The 10,027-nt window shown below is 34.7% G+C and overlaps 3 protein-coding genes across 3 annotated transcripts; 2 read left to right on the top strand and 1 right to left on the bottom strand.

Moving 5' to 3' along the window:
• On the top strand, nt 1,630-4,071 carry LOC104724317 (cyclic dof factor 2-like). The gene is made up of 2 exons (XM_010442778.2): nt 1,630-2,093; nt 2,644-4,071. Exons 1-2 carry the CDS (start codon nt 1,872-1,874, stop codon nt 3,802-3,804), a joined length of 1,383 nt encoding a protein of 460 aa, XP_010441080.1. The 5' UTR covers nt 1,630-1,871; the 3' UTR covers nt 3,805-4,071.
• Nucleotides 6,669-7,528, top strand: LOC104724318 (probable calcium-binding protein CML45). Its single transcript, XM_010442780.2, has one exon. It carries the CDS (start codon nt 6,782-6,784, stop codon nt 7,388-7,390), a length of 609 nt encoding a protein of 202 aa, XP_010441082.1. The 5' UTR covers nt 6,669-6,781; the 3' UTR covers nt 7,391-7,528.
• LOC104724319 (pentatricopeptide repeat-containing protein At5g39680-like) lies at nt 7,639-9,981 on the bottom strand. The gene has a single exon (XM_019231408.1). The coding sequence runs from the start codon at nt 9,874-9,876 to the stop codon at nt 7,744-7,746; it is 2,133 nt and encodes a 710-aa protein (XP_019086953.1). The 5' UTR covers nt 9,877-9,981; the 3' UTR covers nt 7,639-7,743.

A 10,027-nucleotide genomic window follows, 5' to 3' on the forward strand; every position in this document is an offset into this window, starting at 1 on the left:
TTTTTTTTTTTTTTTTTTTTGACAACGATAAAATATGTTTTTCTTAAGAATCTTTTTTATCAGTCGTGCCTCCAAGTGGGATGATATATTATTAAATGTAAAATCGAAAGGAAAAAAAGAGACTTTATTATATATATTTGAGATTTGGGGTGGTCTGAAATAATAAAGGTGACATATATAATTATCCACATAATTGCACTTTTTTGCAATTCGAGTTGGCGTTCAAATACTTATCCACATAATTGCACTTTTCCAAAATCGACTTGGCGTTGATTAGTAACCACGACTTCTAACATCGTCTTATTACAGCCACGTATCTCCGATATGTTAAAAATATTTCTTGACCAGACAAAGGCACAAAAAGAGTGTGAAACAAAAAAAAAACTGTAGTTCCAATACTTTGTCGCTTAAAAAATATTCTCTCCTTTTTTCCAGTAAAATATTTACTATAAAGGGTGTATTAACATTTAAACAAAATTTAGATGATTTGAGTTTAGATAACAAATTTATATAATTTTGATTGAATGTAGATAAGTTGTTCTGATACCTATTGAAAATCTTTTAAATTATAACTTTTCTGTTCAATAAAAATGCGTTATGAAAATAATATTATATAAACAACATTTTCCAATTCTTATAAAAACCAGTCTAAGCCACTAATAGAGAAAAATAATTACTTCAAAAATAGTAAAAATCCAGATTGGTTTTTACTTATTTGATTTGCCGTTTGCTTTACTGATCGGAATGTAAATGAGAGGAACATTTAGGTCTAACATCTTCAAACTATTCAAAATATTATTCAATAACAATCCATGTGAATATATTTTATAAAAGTCCACAGTTGTTATAACTAATACTACTTAATTCTTTTCAAAATTAAGCATAAAATAGTCTTTTAGTTAACTATTGGACCAAATATAAACTGAATTAAAATTTAATAAGATTTTAAAAATACAAAACGGTTGATTTTCGAGGTGTTTTGTGGTCGGTGAAATGTGATGGTAGTTGTATTTGTATTTATGGTCGCGGTGAGTTCCTTCTTTTCATCACGACGATTTGCTACTAGTTTATGAGATTCATCCGATTATATTAATGTTATCAAAAAAGTTTTGTGAAAGTCTTTAGTATCTTTGTTCAAGTATACTATTTAGGTTACATGACATTTGTTTCTTTATAGATTTGTATCTTTCTATACTTTATATCTATTTTTTTGGTTCGCCGACTCATATAATTTTAATGTGTATCTCTTTTTAGTTTTCATAATAAAATTTAGTTAATAAAATAAAAAAATTACAAAACTGTAAATGGAGAAAAGGTAAAATTCAGGTGACAAAATAACAAAAAAAAAAAAAACTGTAAAATGAAGAAAAAGTAAAAGAAAAAAAGTGCTGACCAGCTTGAAAAGGGAAAAACAAAAAGAAAGCCAAAACGAGACGAAAAAGAGAGAAAAAAAAAAAGAGAAAACCTTTTAAATTGAAAAACACAAAAAAGTCAACAAAAACAAAAGTACAAAAACTTGTGGCTGAGAAGCCTCACGTGTAATGACGTGGCACTATTGGCGAATCAAAAAGGTTGCACAATTCGAAAGATCACACAAAAAAAAAAACAAAAAAGTGTAAATCTTTTTCTTTTCTATCTCTCTCTCGCAGAGACAAAATAAACAAATCCGAGAAATACTCAGACAATCACCGAATACCACAAGACTGCTCTCTCTCTCTCTCTCTCTCTCTCTCTCTCTCTCTCTCTCTCTCTTTCCACAAATAAAAATTGTAACTTTTTTATTTTCTTCTCGAAAAGTTTCCGCTTTTTTCTCGCTGGAGAAGAAGAAGAAGAAGAAGAAGAAGTGAGAAAAAAAAAAAAGAATCATTGATATGGCTGATCCGGCGATTAAGCTGTTTGGGAAGACGATTCCTTTACCTGAGCTTGGTATTGTTGTTGTTGATTCTTCTTGTTCTAGCTTTACCGAGAATCATGATCAGAATCCTCTTGTTCGGTTATCAGATTCGTGTACCGGAGATGATGATGATGAAGATGAGATGGGTGATTCTGGTTCAGGTGAAGGAGGAGGAGGAGAGAGCGAGAGTGATAAAAAGGTTAGCTTTTTTTTTTTTGGATTTGTGAATCGTTTTCCTTTATTGATTTTGCTGATTACCCATGATTTGTTAAATGGAAATGATTGATGGGTTGATCTTAGATTGATCCAAATCCGTAGCTTTTTTTGGAAAAGGTTTGGTTTTGGTATGTTTATGTTGAACTAGGTTTTCACCACTTTTTGGGGATTGTAAAAAAAAATTGTAAATCTTGGATTCTCAAAAGAGTCTTTTTTTAATAAGTGTTTCGAGATCTTAATCTGTTCTGTTTCTTTCGTTGAGTCAAGTTCTTCATCTTGAATTGCTGAAGAACTTTGAGGGTTTATTCCAATCTAAACCACTTGATTAACAAATAAGCCTTTTAACTTCTCTGGTTCTGTTGATGCTTTAAACTTGATACCTGAAACCATTAGTTTCATTGTATGGGTACATAGTTTGATGCTCCTAGCTTTAGCTTCTGTTTTGTTGTTTGTTTGATTGAGATACAGGAGAACGAATTCTTTGTCTGGTTCTTATGAATATCATTGTGAATCTGTTTTTATGTTGTTCTCAGGAAATCCAGGAAGGAAAAGATAATGAGTGTCAGGAAGAGTCATTGAAGCATGAATCTAATGAGGTTACTGCGACATCGGGTGTAAATGACAAAACAGAAACAACAAAGGCTGCAAAGACGAATGAAGAGTCGTCACCGAATGAGACGGGTGGTGGTACTACTACTGCTTGCTCTCAAGAGGCGAAGTTAAAGAAACCTGACAAGATTCTGCCTTGTCCGCGATGTAACAGCATGGAAACCAAGTTCTGTTACTACAACAACTATAATGTTAACCAACCTCGTCATTTCTGCAAGAAATGTCAGAGATATTGGACAGCTGGTGGAACGATGAGGAATGTTCCGGTTGGTGCAGGGAGACGCAAGAACAAGAGTCCGGCTTCTCATTATAACCGTCATGTTAGCATAACATCTGCGGAAGCTTTGCAGAAGGTGGCGAGAACCGATCTTCAACATCCTAATGGTGCGAACCTTCTCACTTTTGGCTCTGATTCAGTACTCTGTGAGTCCATGGCTTCTGGTTTGAATCTTGCTGAGAAGTCGATGCTGAAAACACAAACCACATTACAAGAACCTAATGAAGGTTTGAAGATTACGGTTCCTTTAAACCCGCCAAATGAAGAGGCTGGAACTATCAGCCCATTGCCAAAAGTTCCATGCTTCCCTGGACCACCACCAGCTTGGCCGTATGCGTGGAACGGAGTTTCATGGACGGTTTTACCGTTTTATCCTCCACCTGCTTACTGGAGCTGCCCGGGAGTTTCACCAGGGGCATGGAACAGTTTCACCTGGATGCCGCAACCTAATTCACCATCTGGCTCCAGTCCAAATTCTCCAACACTAGGTAAACATTCACGTGACGAGAACGCTGATGAAGCTTGTGAAGAAACTGAGTCACTTGGTAGAGAGAGAAGCAAACCCGAGAGATGCTTGTGGGTTCCCAAGACGCTGAGAGTCGATGATCCAGAGGAAGCTGCTAAAAGCTCCATCTGGGAGACATTAGGGATCAAAAAAGACGAAAACGCAGACACTTTCGGAGCTTTCAGATCATCAACCAAAGAAAAAAGCAGTCTTTCTGAAGGAAAGCTTCCGGGAAGAAGACTGGAGTTGCAAGCAAATCCTGCTGCTCTTTCTAGGTCAACAAACTTCCATGAGACCTCATAAAAGGAAGTACCAAAATTAAGATGCTGATTTGATTGTTTTTTGGGTTCAGTCTTGTGTTCCAAGAAAGCAGGTGAGTCCTTTTGTACATATACTATATATAAAAATATATATACACAGGTATGTGTATATGTATAATGGTTGACATAGCGAGGGAGAAGTAGTTCTTTTTTGGGTTGCAGAGTGAAAAGTTTGTTGTATCATATATGGAAAACCCCAAAAACTGTAGTTAAATAAATCTTGCAAGAAATAACTTATTTTCCATACAAATTCGTCTTTGTTTGGTAAGCTACGAATATGCCGATCATGTCTTTGTATATATACGCTTACAGAAAATGTCAAAACAGAGCTACTACTACTTATAGGAGCCAAAGCCTTAATTAGCTCTGTATCTTGTAATGGTAGCTTTTGTTTAATGTGAGAAAGAGAGAAATAATGTAAGGAAGCTTCCTCACCGCGGTCACGATGACCAAGAAAATAACGTAACACCCACTTCTTCACTTCACAGCAAGTTAATGGTTAAAATTTGGTTGATGCATAAATGGAAAGACCCTATTGACAACATAAGCAATGTGTAGATGCGTGAAGTCTGAAGAGAAGATATTGCAAGCTGCACAAAAATATAATTTGATAAAGAACCAACACTGAATGTGAATGAATTGACAGAGTCAGCTATATATATTAGAAAATCTCATATTGACCAAAGCAACCAATGAATCAACGTTTTGATTTGATAAAATAAGCAAATTAGTATATTAATATAGAAAAGTTTGTGAAAGACGCCAAAAGAAAAAGAAAGCCGCTAGCTAGAATCGCCAGTTTCAAGGAAATTTACTAAGGAAAGATTTGCAAACTTGCAATTGTGACATTATTTCGTGTTTGCCTTATTCAAACCCCCCAAATGGTCAAATCACCCACATCTAGAATCGCCAAAAATAGGTAATAATATTAAAATAATACTAAATGCTCTTTTTAAAATTTTGAAAAATTAGTTCTGATAGAAAAATTTCAAATTAATTAAAAAAACTAGTTGAAGACATATTTACTAGGTTTATTCTAAAAATATACACCAATATTTCAATATATGATTATATACTTTATATTCAGTAATATATATATTTTTCATTATTATAATATGTTTATATATGAACAAATCTTATATATTATTTTAATAAATTTATACATAAAAAATATTCAAATATTTTGACTTTAAAAATCTAAATACATGTATCCGATAATTTCAAATCTCTATTTTTTTTGTATGGAATCTTGGTCATTTTCAATTAAAAATAAATTAATAAATCTACTCCTTATCAAGACTTATGGAACTGGAAACTACACAAAACATAAATATCAAGTCTATTTCTTATTATAAGTTCAATAGATCATCGACTAACAGATAGTCGTCCATATCCATTTTCCCTACAACCTTCAAAAGTGCTTCAAACTGTCTAATTAAGGCATGAACCCAACATGTAGAACCGTTTTCACCCTTCATATGTTATGAAAACACATCATATTTTATCAAACATGAAGTTTGAACTTTTACTCTCTTGGTTAATAATCCATTTTTGTTTACAAATTCATACTTGTCATATTTAGTTAATCAATTTGTTTTACATGTAATTCTACTGGATTATTTGAAATCAGAGTAATATATGGTACCATTTTAATGTAAAGATACAAGCCTTACAAGGGCCAAAAATGTGATTATTTATGTTTATAGGAAGTAAATAAAAGTTTTTAAATTAAATTTTCTTGATAATTATTTTCTATAAAAATAAAAAGATTAAAAATTTGTGTTAAAGGGCCCATAAAATGGTATTAGAATAACAATATTTTTTTTGGTTTTTGGTATGTTGAGAAGTTTGTTTTAAAATGTGTCTTAAGACATAAAATGTTTAATTGACACTGTTTGTCAAACAATCAAAAACCTTCTAAATCATTACATGCCAAAAATATGATGAGTGATCATTTAATCTTTAAATCATATATAATAGATAATATGTGTTCATTTTGTACAGTGAACAATAGAGAGATAACGCTTTAAATACATATTTTTAAGACTAAATACATAGTTTGTATTATATATGATTTTAAGACTAAATCACCATTCCTAAAGAGCTAATAGCTTTGTGGTTTGATGAGGAAGCAACAAGTTTATAAGTATGTATAAACAAGTCACGGATAAATGGCAAGAAAACGATTACTTTAATTGTGGAAATCAAGCTATAGGAAATTTTCATTTGCTTTTATGATTTCCTTAGTCTACGTGTGTCTCTGTCTAATTAGTCTTGGCATTTTTTTTATAAAAAATCTTTACATGTGAATATTTTCGGGTATAGAACAAAGTAAAATATCCACATATGAAATTTTGGTATAAAATTTTGCAAGACTAGTTACAGTAAGAGAATAATCTGAAGCACACGACTTGACAATTCAAATCATGAACAAAAAATATGTTGATTTGGTCTACATATAACTGATGAGAAAACAAATTATACGTTTAGAAATCATAACCCGTATTATAAGACGTACAACATAATTTTAAGCTTTACAGTTTATGTAAGGGTCACCAATCAAAACCTTAATTCTAATACCACACATTAGGTGTATATAATACAATTTAATAGTAATCTGACCAAGCTTCCCATCATATAAGTACAAAAAAACAACTCCCCCATCAATGGTGCACAAGAAATTTCCTCATAATTTATTCATATCCTTACACTAAAGTCTCTTTGTAAGTTTCCCCTTTCCCTTTCCATCTTCTTGGTCTCTTCTTCCAACTGCAACTTCCTCTCTTTTGCCTCTCCACCAAAACTCTGTCCACATTGACTTATTCATCATGTATATATATATTGATATGAAACAAACTCATATCTCCCACATCTCCTCCTTAACATTTACTACTTTGTGATTCATTCATTTGCCTAGTTTAGTTTTATTTTTATCAAAAATATAACTTTAACATCAAGTTATGACTGAGAACCAGTTATATAGCTTTATAACCATGGAGAAGAAGAGTTTACTCTCTAAATGCGATCAGTCCTCTTCTTTTTCTTTCCCTTTGTTTGGTCTGATCAACTTCTTCCTCATCAGTTTTTTCAGATGGGTTTCTTTTGCTCAGACTTTTTTCTCCTCAAGGTTATGGCCTCTTCTTCAGCACCACCAGCAATGTGTTTCCGAGAAGAAGAGCAAAGATCTCGAGTTTCAAACTTCGATCAAACGCGAAGATGACGGTCTTTTCAGAGAAGATGTAGTGATGGTGATGAAGACCTTAGGACTTGTCGCCGATCCAGGAAGCGAGGGACTTCAAAAACGATACAGTTCCGAGGAGCTTTCCAATCTGTTTGAAGAGAAAGAGCCAAGCTTGGAAGAAGTGAAACAAGCTTTTGATGTCTTTGATGAAAACAGAGATGGGTTTATCGATCCAATAGATTTGCAAAGAGTTTTGACTGTCCTTGGCTTCAAGCAAGGATCTAACCTTGAGAGTTGCAGGAGAATGATCATATCATTCGATGGAAATAAAGACGGAAGAATCGATTTCTATGGATTTGTTAAATTCATGGAGAACAACTTCTGCTGAAGTCATATTTCCGGGAGTAACAATCATCAATTTTACGCACTTCTTTACTTCATGCATTGAGATTGTCTGTTAATATTGTTGTCTCAGAACCATGTATAAATTTCTAAACTTTCGTATCAAAAGCCCCCTAAAAACCAATGAGATTGGAAATAATTGTCACAGACATGAATAATCTGCCAAAACATAGAGGCTAAGCCTAACAAAAACCGAACTGTTAAGACACTATTTACACCTACAAATTGATGATTAGAGGGATCTCAAGAAAAAAACTTATTTTATCACTACTTATGATGAGGCCGCAATAGAGAAAGCAAGAGGTCTCCGTCACACTAATCAGCTTTCGATTCAAACCTTCACCAGTAATCACAACAAGAACACTTACCATCACGGAAATGATGGAACCGATTGGAATCTCTGATAACTATGTATCGTTTTGAGACCTTCGAGATGAGCTTAATTGCAGAGTGACAATCATCACATATCCTCACGTTTTTAGTAACGTACAATGGTGAGTTCTCTGGCGTTTTCATCAGACCGTATGCTACAGCTAGCTTCTCACTATGATAAGAGAGGTGATCTTCTCTCTGTTCTTCATCTACATCATGGAAATCTCCAGCAACATCAGGCGAATACCCTAATGGCCTAATCTTTGACAAAACTTCCTTCACCTTTGCATAAATCAGATCAATCTCCGGGTGTTGGTTTTCCTCTGCAAGAAACACATGGGTTTGATTACGTATCCCTATCCAGCTTACTCCAGGCTCCTTCTTAACACCCCTTTTATTCATCAAAGAACGCACTTTCGCCACGCCTTCCCACTCCCTTGACCTGGCATGGATATTAGATAACAATATGTAAACTCCTGAATCTTTTGGATGCTTCTCAATGGCATATTCTGCTACCTGCTTTCCTAAACTGTAGTTCCGACGAACATAACAAGCATTTAACAAAGCCCTCCATGCAACAACGTCCCATTCAATTGGAGCTGTTCTCATGAAAATTTCAGCCCTCTTAAACAATCCAGCCTTGCTCAAAAGTCCAACAATGCATGTATAATGCTGTAGATCAGGCTGAACATTAAATTGCTTCATTAGCTGGTCAAAGTAATAAAGCCCTTGCTCCACAAAACCAGTATGGCTACAAGCCTGCAAAATACCAATAAAAGTTATGCGGTTGGGCAACTCTCCTGCATACATCATTCTATCAAAGGCTTCAAGCGCTTCCTTCCCCAATCCATGATGTGAGAATCCACATATCAATGTGTTCCAAGTAACAATATCCCTAAAAGCCATGCCTGAAAATGTTTTCCTTGCATCCTCAATGCTACCACTTTTAGCGTACATGTTAACCAGTGCATTCCCAATCATCAAATGGTTCCTATAACCAGATTTCAGAACAAGACCATGAATAAGATCACCTTGTTTTAGAAGCGACAGCTCTGCAATTGAGTTCAACACAATGGCAAAAGTGTACTCATTAGGTGGAACATCTTTAGTTCCCATCTTCGCAAACAGGTTCAGAACCTCCTCGAAAGACTTATCCTGGAAGTAAGCATCCATGATTGTTGTACTCAAGACAATGTTTCGAGCATGTGTATCGTCGTAAACTCTCTGTGCATAGATGACTTTACCACATTTTCCATACATATTAATGAGTGCACCACTTGCCTCAACTTCAGTGTTGAAACCAAACCGTACCATTCGGCTATGAATCTGCCGAGCCAAATCCAAATCTCTGAGATTGGAGCAGAGCCGTAAAGAAGACAAATACGTGATGTTGTCCCAAACCAAAACTTCCTTAGCCATCCTTCTCAAAACATCAGCCCCTTGTTTAAAAGCACCACGCTCTAAAGAACCACTAAGAGCCGAACTAAACACAGAAAGATCACAATAAGGAAGATGATCCAAAACTCGAAAAGCCTCTCTGGTTCCCGAACATAAAGAATACATGTAGACAAGAGTATTCCGTACATACTCATGAGAGATCAAATCACATCTAAGAAAATACCCATGTAACTGTTTACCTTCTTCAATCCTCCCGGAGGTTGAACAAGACTTTAAAACCACAGTAGCTACAAACTCATTAGGCCTCGATTCACCAGAAAATAGCATACTTTTAAACAGTTTCAAAACTTCGAAATCAAACCCAATATTCTGATAACCCTTCATCATCGTACACCAAGAAACAACATTTCTCTCAGGCATTAAATCGAACAACTTGCGTGCACGAACGTTTTCTCCGCATTTCACGTAGAGATTGATCAGGGAATTGATCTGAAACGCGTCCTCACCTCGAGACGATTGGTTCGTGACAATCAAATGAGCGTGAATCGATTCGCCAGTTCTTAGATAGCTTGAATTAGCACATACTTTCAAAAGCTCGTTAAGACGACCAATGGGGATAAGAGGATTGTTTGGTTTGGGTAACAAAGACCCGAGTTTGTTCCACTTTAACAGTCGTTGTTCGATCACTGACAAAGCGGACATGGCTTCAAAATTGCTCCTTTTGTTTTCTTCGTAAAGTAACCAGAGAGAGATTTATGAAGAAGGTGCTCACTCGTGTCTTTGACTTTGACCTATTTAACTCGTGTCTTTGAGTTTTTTTTTTTTTTTTTTTTTTTATACATTGTCGCACTAT

Source organism: Camelina sativa, chromosome 11, assembly GCF_000633955.1.
Source record: "Camelina sativa cultivar DH55 chromosome 11, Cs, whole genome shotgun sequence".
In the NCBI taxonomy this organism is placed as follows: Eukaryota; Viridiplantae; Streptophyta; class Magnoliopsida; order Brassicales; family Brassicaceae; genus Camelina; species Camelina sativa.

Coding starts and splice junctions, on each gene's coding strand:
- LOC104724317 (XM_010442778.2), top strand. CDS start 1,872: ATGGCTGATCCGGCGATTAAGCTGTTTGGGAAGACGATTCCTTTACCT. Junction 2,094..2,643: donor AGAGCGAGAGTGATAAAAAG/GTTAGCTTTTTT, acceptor TGTTGTTCTCAG/GAAATCCAGGAAGGAAAAGA.
- LOC104724318 (XM_010442780.2), top strand. CDS start 6,782: ATGACTGAGAACCAGTTATATAGCTTTATAACCATGGAGAAGAAGAGT.
- LOC104724319 (XM_019231408.1), bottom strand. CDS start 9,876: ATGTCCGCTTTGTCAGTGATCGAACAACGACTGTTAAAGTGGAACAAA.